At 38.0% G+C, this 12,830-nt stretch overlaps 1 protein-coding gene and 1 long non-coding RNA gene across 13 annotated transcripts in view; one reads left to right on the top strand and one right to left on the bottom strand.

Annotated features, from left to right (window-relative positions):
* LOC107199415 overlaps positions 1–9,551 on the top strand; it is a 39,212-nt gene extending 29,661 nt beyond the window's left edge. For 2 of the 3 annotated variants that reach the window (XR_004500411.1, XR_004500408.1), the window contains one exon: positions 1,611–1,795. This is a non-coding gene — a long non-coding RNA (uncharacterized LOC107199415). Of the gene's footprint in view, positions 1–1,610; positions 1,796–9,269 lie in introns of those variants that run through there. The other variant, XR_004500409.1, reaches the window with a different exon arrangement.
* The window catches only part of DNAJB6 (DnaJ heat shock protein family (Hsp40) member B6), an 89,083-nt gene that overhangs the window by 73,154 nt on the left and 3,099 nt on the right, over positions 1–12,830 (bottom strand). For all 10 annotated transcript variants that reach the window (XR_004500404.1, XM_015616738.2, XM_033520321.1 and 7 more), the window contains exons 2-5: positions 6,441–6,549; positions 5,615–5,724; positions 2,889–2,948; positions 2,410–2,520 (exon numbers count right to left, since the gene is read on the bottom strand). Coding sequence is in view for 9 of the 10 variants with exons in the window: in XM_015616738.2 (XP_015472224.1) it covers positions 2,410–2,520; positions 2,889–2,948; positions 5,615–5,724; positions 6,441–6,505 (346 nt within the window). In the remaining variant the exon portion in view is untranslated. The remainder of the gene's footprint in view (positions 1–2,409; positions 2,521–2,888; positions 2,949–5,614; positions 5,725–6,440; positions 6,550–12,830) is intronic.

The following is a 12,830-nucleotide window of genomic DNA, read 5'->3' as shown; positions in this document are numbered from 1 at the left end:
CAATCAAAATCAGAGTCAATGTCAGTCTCCCACTAGCAGCTAGAACATCTCAAGTATACAATTTGTGATAAAGATATTTGATTGAGAATCAACTATTTTGTTTAACAGATTTTCAATCAAAGATAAACAAAAGAACTGAACGCTCTCTCCCATCTTCTTCACACTAGCTTCCTACTCAACATCTTGCTCAGATTTTTCCAGGTTTTCCATCACACAATCATAAAACAACTGAGTTTGACAGAGATCTCTAGAGTTCATCCGGTCCAGTCCCCTGCTCAAACAGGATCAACTGGAGTGGGACTTCCAGGACCACTCCAGATGCCTTCTGGCTATCTCTAAACATGGAGATTCCACAACCACTCTAGACAACCTGCTTCAACACTGTTGCCCTCACAGTACAGCTGTGCTACCTTATGATCAGGCAGACTCCTGTGCTTCCATTTGTGGTCATTGCCTCTGGTCTCTCCTCTCCTTTCCCAACGCACTGATGAGACTCTTACCCTGAACTTTCTCTATACTGAACAATTCCAGCAAATCTCTCAACCTGTTCTTCATGTGAGAGAAGCTCTTATAATTAATTATCTTAGTGGCCTTTCACTGGACTCTGTCCAGTAGCTCTGTTTCTTTTACTGTGGAGCCCAGAAGTGGACCCAGTACTCCAGATGTGTCCCAACTAGTGCTGAGATCACTGATCTGAACTGAAATTTTTTTCTAGTACTTCCTAAGATTCTTATTTTACTGCATACAGTGAAGAAGTAGCATCTACCCAGTTCAGAGCCCACCTGTCACACTGTAGTAGGAACAGCAAAGTACGACACACACTCTCTTAGCTGGGTTGCCCGAGAGAGCAAGTTTTATTATTCCAGATCTTCTTTTATAGACAGTTCAGAGAATTAAAACTCTCATTGGTCATTAAACCAACACATCGCTATTATTGGACAAATAGGAACTATACCCTTTGACTGTTTCTTGCAAGTAAACAACAAGGATCCAAACAACACCTGCAAAGGTTGCTGTCCTTCTCTAAGGACCGTCTGGATTCCTCCTAATGCTTTCTCAGGCCAGAGTGAGAACCTTGTGTGACTTAGTTTCACACAGGCTCTGTGTTCCCTGCCTGCTTTCAGCATTCATACCCACCCGTTTCACTCATCAGTATTTTGCTAGATGCATCCTCCAATCTTCCCTTTCCTACTTTCAGCTGATTTCACACTGGATCCAATTGCTCAGTTCAGCTGCCTATCTTCTACCAGACTTTTCCTCTAGCTACTTATCTAATTCACCAACTAGCATTCTACTGCATTCAACCTCTAGCCCTTCAACCTCTTTTCTAATCCTTCATTAGTCATCTAACAGCTGATGATCCTGAAATAGCAAACGATTATATATAAAGATATAATTAAAAGCTGAGCTGAATTACCCCTTAATGTTGCCAAAGATAATAAATTACTTTTAAAAATATTAAAACATTTACAAACATTATTACAGAGATAAATCTATATCTACATACTGAGCAGAAAGAAAGCTTGCTTTTTCAAGTACATTTCTTGCAGCTTTCAGTATGAAACTTTCTCACAGTAAATACTGAACACAGGATCTGTTCTGCTTTACAGGCCAGCATTTTGCTAAGCTGAACACACACAGAGAGATTGTGTAAGAATCCCAGCACCCCTGAAAAGACCTTCACTAGAGCAAGCAACGTCACAAGCCAGAAGACCTTCAGCATGAGGGTAAAAATATTACTTTGACAATTTTTTTATCACATATTGCTTCCTTTAATGAATGCTTCCTACATGAAGAATTCAGGCCTCAAGAACTATTTTATCTGAGTCTCTATGAGCTCTACACCCCAAGCAAACAAGTGACATGAATTTGGGAGAATGTTTAGATTGTGTATGCAACTGCCCCTATTCTGATAGAAGAAAATCAGTCCTTCTAGGACACAAGTTCACACACAAGTTCACACTGAGAGTTATGGTGTTAACAGTTACAGTTAAGCTGTCCCATTCAGAAGCTCTCAAAGTTTTATTTTTTAATTTATGTACAGATCAAAAAAGAGAAATCCAACAGACTTAGTTAGCCTACTCAAATTCTCAAGAGGAAATTCTAGTATGCACTTTTTCTGTTGAACACTACTTCAACTTAGAGAGACACTGAAGATATCATTTGATGGTTTGGCAAACCAGGCCTTCCAACAAAACATGAATTAGCAAGCCATCTCTGTTCTGTACTATAAAATTAATCAAGAAGCAGGTATGAAACAAAGATTTCAAATATTATGCAAAATACCAGTTGTTTCCCTCATTTTCAGAACTAATTCTAATACAAGTACACTAGCTATGTTTGTTTTGTACAAGTAAAGTTTTAATCAATCTTTAGATACACATAACTAAAAACCAGGGGATCACTTACCAAAGAAGTCAAATGAAAAGGGGTCCCGTCCGCCAAAAAACTCCCTGAAGACATCATCTGGGTTGCGGAATGTAAATCCAAAATCAAATGGATTATCGTGATGATTTCCACCTAAAAACAAAACAATAGAAAAAAAAAAAAGTTAAATTTTGGTTATCTTCACATATTCTTACTAATAAGAACGTTTAGGCCTACAAGGTACTTGAATCATCTAAAAATTTAAATTATTTCCAAAATTTCTCTTTCAGATATCATTCAACTTAAATACACACATTACTTCACTACTTTTTAAACTAGTTTCTCTGTTTTCAGATAACAGTAATACTTTTTGTAATAACTAGAAGAACTGTAAAACCACTGTAATCTCAATTTTCAAATGACTGAATTTTAGGCCTTAGTACAAGCATTTCCAGAGTCCTGTCTTGAAAAGAAAGCTACAGAAAATAGAGAAAGCAAAGAGCTGCTGGTTGTCAACATACCTCCACCTCCATTTATTAGGCCTTCTTTTCCATATCTGTCATAGATGTCACGTTTTTTAGCTGAAAGGAAAAGTTGTACATTATTCAAGTAAACAAGTTTGCTGGTTTGGTGAAAAAATAATTTCAGTATTCTGAAAGGTATTCTCAGTTTAGCATCTTCTCGAAGCTAGTTTCAGAAAGTTCTGGCATATAACTGCTGAACATCTTTAACAAGGACTGCCAAAGCAGTTGAGCTCAGAAAGAACAGTTACTGAACTTCAAACACTACCATTAAGTTGTACAAGGTCCGGTCCTGATGTGTGAGAAAAAGTTTGGTTTAAGGACAAATTTCACATCAAAGTTTGCCTTTAGGAAGAACATGGCAGTTTTCTTCTTTGGACAGTTACCATGGAAAGCTTTAAGGGTGTGAAAGACCTCTGGACTTCAACCTGCTCCTCCACACAAGCCTAATTGTGGAGTTGGTCACATCTTGCCTGAATAAAGCTGCAATGGCATCAACTTCTGAGGCAAGGTTCGACAGGCTCTCTGGAGAACAGTTCCACTGCTCAAGCATTCCCTTCCTTCTATCCCACCTGCAAACCTTGACCATTGCCTCTTTTCCTTTTACTGTGCAAAACTGAGCCCGTTGTGGGAGAGTTATGAGAACAGAAGACCGGTGTTTACATGAATAACTGGAAAACCCCTAAAATTAATTATAATCTCTTCTTCTAACTTAATAATGGCGAATGAAGTGATGCTCCAAAATGGCACGGAAGGATGTGACTCAAGCTGCTCTATTATTTTAGAAGGCATGGAATGACTGCTAATTTCACTGCAGACCAGCCTTACAGTATTCATGAGAAAGGAGAGAAAAATGAAGTCTACATTACTGCACAAGATCAGATGGCACTTTAGCACTGAAAGGAACCTGAAGACCTTGAAGGGGCAGAAAGACAGCTCACTTTGCTTGCAAAGGTGCAAAAGTTGTGGAAGTATTAGTCAAAAACCAATCAGGTTATCTGATTTTAGTCTCTTAATATTATCATGCTTTTCCCATGGAATCTCTTCTGTGAAAGATGTTTTTAAAATTTAAAGATTATCACTTTAAAAAAAATGCCTCAAAGAGATGCTGGAAATTAAAATACTTCTGAATAACAGGAAGTAAAATTTTATATAACAGTTATCATCTCAAATAACAGGAGCTTGCAATAGGTTCACAAGCGAACAAATGCCCAAAGATCGATACATTATCTGTACTGACTTTCTAGAAACCAGTTTTTAAAGAAAGGAGTCAACCTACTCATCGAATTATGAAGAAGCAGGAAGGTAGATAAACTGTCATGGGCAGGAAACAGCAAAGACGCCTTGAGGGCTCACAAAAACCAAAATTCATCTAGAAAAATGTTCCATTTTTGAAATCACAAGGTTTCCCCCACGGGAAGTGTGTTCAATGATCACCCAATTTCAATATTCTTTGCTTATGTAATCCCTTACAAAACTACTTTTCTGCCAAAAATCTGTCACCATTCAAGCCTGTAATGGTGTCAGAAAATTTCAGTAAGTCTGCAGAATATTTGACTGCCTCTTAACCACTGGGCTCAGGATTGTGGTATCCCTGCTGCACAAGCAATTGTTAAGACACTAGTAACTTAGGATTTGGCCTAGATCCAGAACCTGGCAGCCCTTTTAGAAGATATTCTACAATTCTAGCAGTGTACTGTTTCCAAAGAACTTAGAGATCCATAGAACAACCGGAACAGTATCCTATTTTTATCCTGCTCAAAAAAATTAGCTTAAGAAGGATAAAGTACTCTGGTAGGTAAATATTACAATGAACTAATGATAAATTAAGTTCTTTTTTTCTCCCCTGTCAATTAAGTATCAAAACCAAGCAAAGAAACGCAGTGTACAGGACTGCAGCTCACTAAATCAGGCTGAACTCTGAGAGGTAATCTAGATGCTGCTAGTGCTTTAAATATAGCTTTCCCATGCTCACTGTCTCAGGTGAAATCAAGGACACTTCAGAAATAGCATATAGACAGCTGCAGTCAATTACAGAGGAAAATAATCAAAGTAGCTTAAATCGCTTTGTTATGATTCAGGCTGCTTTTGTCAGAACATTGGCAAAAGTTAATGATACTCTTCAAGCAAGAAGACATGGGTGAACTGTAAAATGCATTCCTACACTGCATAGGTCAGGCTAAACACCTCTTTCAGAATAATTCAAAATAAACACTATCTTTAGTGTCACAGCTGACTGAATTTACAGAACTCGCTCAAAGGCAATTCAAATTTTCAGCAAGGTTTACAGTATGCTTGGGCTTTGTCACGAGTAGTTGACTGTAACAAAAACTAGAAGCTATAGGCCCAACAGTGGATACTTCAGAGCTGGTCCAGCCTGAAGCATAAACACAATACCCTTACACTGATTGTAACACTGGCCACACTTGCTAAGATTAATTTTATCTTGGGAATCACAGAAATCTCTACAGAAATTTTTGGCAGACACTGATTTTCAGATTCTAGTAGTTTGGTTACATATCTAGGGAAATCCTGAAATTTTGTTTCAAAATTTCTGATTTTTCTGTCTTAGCTGCAAGCTTCTTTCTCTTTCTTTTGATAAGAAGTAGTCAAGTTGGATGGTGAACCAAAATTACAATATCCCTTCAAAGCACCGTTGATCAACATTTTCACTCTGATCCCCAGAACAGATGCAGGCAGTTCAAGAGTCCTTTTAAAATACCTACCATCTGATAAGACTTCATAGGCCTCAGCTACTTGCTTAAATTGCCGTTCCGCCTCATCTTTATTGTCTGGATTTTTATCGGGGTGCCATTTTAGTGCCAATTTACGGTACCTGAATGGAAGGAAAAAAAAGGATATTTTACTCTGAAATAACGGGATATGCTATACAGATAAACACAATGTTGTCAGGTTCAACAGGTTGTCAGGGATTGAAGTAAGAAATTCCTGATGCTTTGTATCTTGCATCTAGATGTCAGGATCAACAGATCCTGCAGGTACACTAAGAACCACCTACTCACGTTTTAAATTAGAAAGTAGGTTTGGGATTCTTTATTTACTCTGAATTTACTTACTCCTGTGCATTTCTGATGATCAACATCTGCAAGACCTAAGCACAACATTCGAAAATATCTCTGCTGTGGGCTTCTCCTTAGAGCTCTATAATTATTCAGTACTGCAATCAACCAAGGGAAGTATCAAGAACGATCTGGTATGCTAAAAGTTGATAAAGCTCCAAGAATACACTGACTGTGACATCCTAACATCAATGCCTTCTTTGACAGCTACACCTGCACACAATTACTATCCTCAAATGAAACATTTTGGGCAAAGTGTTCATCACTTCTTACTTAGAGGGGCAAAGCTAAGCGTGAATTTAGGTTGAGGTATTTTGCAATCATCCAAGATCACAGTTCAACCATTTGAGTTGATAAAGTAGCATGCAGGAATTTGCAAAAGAACATGGGAAGGCAACAAAGTGTGAATCCAGAAACCATGTAATTATATCTGTCCCTTAAAATCCGTAACATCTACGCCAGTGACACTCACGCTTTTTTGATATCCTCTGCTGAGGCATGTTTCTGCACTCCCAGAACTTCATAGTAATCCACCATGTTTCAGGAGTTGTCTTGGTAACAGCAGCCAAGTCTTTCAAGTCCTGTAACAGCAACAACTTGTAAATGAAGCGTGTCCAGCTATTGCTACTTCATAAAAGTCAGGTAACAGCCTTGTATTGCCTTATACCAAACCTGATCAAAGAAAGACAAAGTTCAAATGTTCCAAACCCCAAAAAATAAAACCACTTTAGGTCAAGAGATCAAACAATTACTTTAATTCAGATTTTTATGTTCTTTAATCCCACTGAAACACAGTACACAAACACATAGATGTACAGCAGATCCTGAAACAGATTATACTGATAAGCTAAATTCAATCAGTATTTTAATAAGTGTATCTGGATCAGTTTTGATGTAGATATTAGTAACTCAATGCAAAAGTTCACCTGTTATCTATAACCTGTCACGTCTTAAGCACATATGGGCATAAACAAAGGGACCCATCTATGGATGCTAAATCTGAACCAGAGTGCCTGTGGTTATTGCAGGTCATGTGGCTCGGTCCTGCCTGAAAGCTAGCCTGGGAAATTCATGGGAGGATTTGAAAACAATCCTCAAAGACAGAAAACAGCCCTTGCAGGTGTTGTTGTCTGTCTCTTGTTTTCTTTGCAGGAGAAAGTCAGGAGGTGGTGTACGCCACTGACCAATGATAGTGATGTAGCAGTTTACTAACCAGTAAGAGTTTCCTTTCTGTACTTTCCACGAGCTAGTCTATAAAACAAGTCTAAAGTAATAAACTAAGAAATTCTCCTGTTCTGACTCCCTTGAGAGTCTGTGTCGTTTCTACCTAGCCAGTCCTAATAGAACGACACCCATCTTTCACATCTGTTCTTCAGTACATTACTTCCACTGAGATGCTCCCTTCAGAAAAGCAACGTATGTGCAAGTCTTGCAAATTTAAAACTCAACCTTACTGAGTCAAATAAGCCTTTCTTGCACTCAGACTTTGACAAAAAATGTGCATGTTGCCGAAGCTACTGAATACCATTTGCCTCCTTTATGTTTACCAAGAGAAGAACACAACTAGGCAAGCCAGCTCCAACTGCAAGATAACCGATCAACTCAAGTGCAGAGGCACCTAGTGTTTGTTAGTATGAAAGAGTCCTGAGAAACCTAGAAGTTGAAAAAGCAATTTGAATACTGACCATTTCTTGTCAACATTAGAGAATAATTACATGGTACAGTTACACTGACCCTTACTCCAACTAAATGACCACTAAGATGAAAGAACCTTTCTAAAAACTTTCAAGAAATGTTTTGTGTCTTCATGCAATGCTGCCTTTCCCTCCACTACTGTAAAAAGTCTCCACTCTGGTAAAATTTCCAACCTCCTTTCCATCCTACCACTGCTGGTTTGTTTCAAGTTTAATGAACAAGGAAACTTTTCAACAAGTGACTTTTTCCAGTACTTAACAACTTGTTGCAGGGGAAGTCACCTAAATACACTCAGAACATAACAATACAGCAATGTATTAGTCACATATTCTTATCTCATGCAGCAAGAACAAAAATTCATTGAAATATCCTTCCCCCCCTCAAGTCATTCAGTGTTTTTCATTTTAGCCTAGGCAAAGTCTGTTTCCTTTTCTTTCCCATAAATGCGGAAAGAACCAACTATGATGTAGCCTAGTTAAATATTCTGAAATTAATTTATTGTACTCCTTCCGCATGTATCTTTCAACATCCTGGGATATAAACATTGAAAAAAAGACGTCCTTTTAAAATAAATTGGTACATCTTCAAAATATGTTCTTGCTGTAGGTTAAAGCTTAATTAACTTTAATTATGGATTGTGGTTACATACATACATTTCCTCAAATGGCAAAACCAGTTTAAGTGATACCCTGCCACGCTTCCTTCCCTCTCCAAACTACATACAGAAGCAAACGTATTGGAGGACCCACGTGTTTAAAACTTGGGTGGTTTTAGCAATCTACTTAACCACACAGTCCCACAAACACAAAATTAAACTGCAGCAAGTAAATAGCCCTTTGAAGAAATCTCCACATCAAAAAAAACATAAGGGTATAGTTAATACTGTGACCAACACCAAAGGAAGTTGGGGGACGTGGATCAAAATTAACATTAAGAATGCCAGTAATAATACACTAATGGCAGGGTTCAGTACGTAAACATACAGATTACCAAAAATATCCCAGGATATTTGCTATCAGATGCCCGCTCTAGTTTTGGTGTTTCCCACACAACAATTAGAACAGCTCTGTAAACACAGATGTGAGGAGCAAAGTCAGTATGGGTTAAGTATGTTATCAAATCCCATAGCCACCCTTATGAGCAATATCATATATGGAAGGTACAGTTTACAAAAAGAAATCAGAAGGTGGGAATCTAGTATGAGTAAAGCTTAAGGCTGGAGGTCATAGTCCCTCCTAACAAGAGGTATCAGCCTAAAACTAGTAAGCAAACAGCAAGAGCAGGACAGGAGCGCACAGCATAACACTAAGTGTTCTTTCCATATTCTCCTTTTCTTACATACAAGACTTTCATTAGCTCTCCTCTCAATTCTGGTACCTATCTTAGAGGGAAAATTTAAAAAAATCAAGATTCTAATTAGAAAAAGCATGTAGTAAAAGTAATTAAGATGTAAAAAATAAGTCACTTCTTTTCCTAAAGAACTTTGTGCACACAGGTAGTCATATTGATTTCAACACAGTATGTTTTTATAAACTTTCTTGCTTGTTTAAAAGCAATGCTGCAGAGCTATTAAGTTTAAACTCAATACAAACACCATATATCCTAGATGACAGAAGCCTGAAGTTGGGACAAAAAAACAGAGCTGAAGCAACATGACCACCTCTTAACAGACAACTCTGACCCTAAAAAGCAACGCCTTCAAAACAGAAATTATTTGTTTCAAAGAAATGTCTGGGGATTGCATATTCTGTCTTTAGTAAGTGCTTTTGTTCAGTTTTTACTTGCCATTAGTATAAAGTCTGGAATTAAAACAAGCCAGAAACTATCTAAAGAAAAGAAATTCTTAATATTCTCCTTCTCCTAATCAAAGTATCGCCATAGTCAGGTGACAGCAAGAATTCATCTCTTAGTTACTGTTATTTCTATCTGCTAGTTATCATAAAACATAAACTGTATTGCTGAAATTTTAGTTATCATAGGAACTTTTTTGGTATGTAAAAAGGTTTTAAGAATATTTACAAGAAAAAAAAATTCATCTGCAACTTTTCTTGTCCAGTCTAAGAAAAAGTTTCAGCTAATATTTAGCCCCTCAACAGCCAGTAAGACTGACCAAAAAAACACCACACACATCCACAAAACCCCTTCCCCCAAAAAAATCCAACAATACTCACAAACTAGAAAATACCTCAATCTGCAGTCTTTTCAGGACAGAATTATTTAAAATATTCACTCAAGAAAACAGCCACCATCAGCTTATAATAAAGCAGAATATGGATAACCACTGACTTAGAAAATAGAAGATGGCAAATTAAAAACAAATAAATCAGTAGTTTTAAGGCTAGCAGGAACATGCATGGTAAAAATGCCTAGATGTTTCAAAGATGCAAACCATATACCTCCCTTCAAGAAACCACTCAACTGTCCTAACCAAAATGACATGACAAAAATCTTCTCTGAACAACCAATCTGTCAAAACAATTTGTCTCCAAATATACAAGCAAGGCTCATTAATTAGGCACTTCCAGTTTTTCTAAAGCCATGAAGAATCCAGCCCACATTGGCTGACGTCCTCCCTCCATCCACAGAAAATCTACAAAATCTCAGAAGAAAAGACAAGCAAAAAAAAACAAAACCAAAACAGCTGAAAGCAGGTTTTTCATGGCCTTGTCTGCTTGCAAAAATCCATAGTTCCTTGAGCTGGGAACTGCACTGTTTACAGTGTGCTATCAGCTACTCCAACTCCTTCTTTGGGGCATGAAAACCAAACAGGCAAATGTTTATATGAAAGGTTTCCATAGTTTATAGACTTCTCAGTCATCACAGGAGAAGGCAGCTGTGTTCTGGGTTATGGAGCAGTGGCCCTGAACTCAAGGCAAGTGACAAGGGCCACATGACCAAGCTCAGGCCCTCCTTGCACAGCTCAGCCCAGCACTCGGCCAGTTACCCAAAACCTGACTCAAAAACTCTCTTTACAGCACAGTCCTCAGCTACAAAAAAAGCATGAGAAGTATTACTGAAAACATATGTAGAGAGCTCTAAACTTTCATAAGAACAGATGACAGAGAAAAGCAAGTAATCAGACAAACAACCAGCAGGGATGACAAAGTTGCGCTCCTAACTAAATACAGAACGGAGGAAAGCATCCAAACAAGAAATTCTTTAGAGCAGCCAGGAGGGAATTCAGACAGCAAGGGACATGCGACCTTTGCAGTCAGCTTAGTCAGAAAAAGTTATCTATTTCTGGCCATGAAGCAATGGGCAGCATAGAGAGCCCTCAAAGATGCCATAACAGCTTGAGCTCGGTGACTACAGCAGTCACCTGGAGAGCGGGATGGAGTTCCAAAACTGATTCCAAACTCCTGATTCATGCAGTTCACAGAGCAGGCAGTCATAAACATCCTCTGCAAGTCCCACAGCCACGCAGGTCCTAGCACCTGCCTGCCTTCCATGGACTTACCTAAAGGATTGCATCCTGCTGGCAACTCTGGATGAACAAACACCCTGCTCTGAATCCCAGTTCACTTTGATTGAACTCACAAAAATCCACTGTGCTAACATAAAAAATCCCACAGTTTACAAAAAAATTTCTAAGAGTAAGAATGCTAAGGAGGAAATAAAGTTACTTATGAGTGCAGAAACACAGAGCAAGAAAACCTGTGTAAGTTTTAAGATTAATAAACCTGACAAATACATTTAAACAAGGCACCAGCATTAATTTGTTCCTCCTGCTTATACATGCACAGTGCAGTGCAGACTAAAGCATATTAACAACTTCAATACTTTTAGCTTTTACTTACCTAAGCTTAGAAAATCTGTCACAGTTTAACTTCACAGGCTCCTGAAATTTATTGTTTCATGGAAAAATGTCAATTTACCATATAATTAAAATTAATAAAATGTACTTAAATAGCTGTGTTTATGCTCATTATTTTAGTACTCCCTCAGCATCCCCAGGAGATGAATTTAATAAAATGAACATTCCAAAAAGCTTAGTTTAATCTTGTGTTTACAGCAAACATCCTGCTTGTATGTCAGACAGCACAGTGTATTTGGATACAGTTGTTATTAATATACCAGTTCATACAGGGAGAAGGCAGCTGGGGTGACTGCTTTACCTTGCAGTTCATGTTCCCTTGTAGAAAAGCCAGGAACAACAAAACTCCAGCACAGCCAAACAAGAGACACCTGTACAGGACACCCTCACCCCTGAAGGCAGGAAATCACAAAGAACCCTGTCCACTGTTCTCCTCCCCAAGGGCAGCAAGACATAACTCAGGCACAAATTATAGGACTTGGTCTGTATTACTGCCTGGCACGTGGAGAGCCTGTAGAGGGCAACAAGTAAGAAACTATTAAAAAAAGAGTGAACCAACCAAAAATGGAAACAGAAGAAATCCAAAATCTTCATCTGTGAAAGAAATGTAAACTAGCTAACAGAAAACAGGAGAGGAGGATGCTCATCACTCAATAGGCCACCCGTACTCCCTTGGTTGAGACTCTCCAGCTTATCCATCTGATCTCTGATAAAGGGGGACTTATTCATCATCTTTCCTTAAAGCAAAGGAGCATTTTTCCAAAACACGACAACTCAGGTGTCCAAATTTGGAATAGTGTCACAAATATCTGGAACACTGTCACTCTCCTAAAACTAACCATAAAAGGCTATTTTGTTCAAAGTAAAATTAGTGTCTTATTTTTAAAAAAGTATGATCTGTGTATGATTAAGCAATTAAAAAAATGTGAAAGCCTCAACTGAAAGATAAGGCCCAGAAAGTTTTAGGCAAATAATTGCATGCAATCAGATGATCCTTTAAGGAAAAGAAAATAGTTTAAAGTTTCTACACATTACCCCTGAAGTGTTTTTGGAGTCATGATAGCTTGAATTAGGGGGGGAAAAAAAAATCTTCATTAAAGCAAAGAGCAAGTTCTTTCTCAGATTGTTGGCAGGCTGTCACAGATTCAGACTACATTTTAAGATAGAAAAAAATTCTAATCAGAAAAATTAATGTTTTAATAAAAAATGGCTGCAATGTAGCTATGAATGGTTTCAGACTTATTATATGGCCTTTAAGATTCTTGTTAAGTACTGAGTCCTCACTCATATCAGTGGGATTTCTATTCAGAACAAACAGAAAACATTAAACCTACAACTAATAACTGTAGGAGT

Source organism: Parus major, chromosome 2, assembly GCF_001522545.3.
Source record: "Parus major isolate Abel chromosome 2, Parus_major1.1, whole genome shotgun sequence".
Classification (NCBI taxonomy): domain Eukaryota; kingdom Metazoa; phylum Chordata; class Aves; order Passeriformes; family Paridae; genus Parus; species Parus major.
This window is presented reverse-complemented; position numbering and strand designations above follow the sequence as displayed.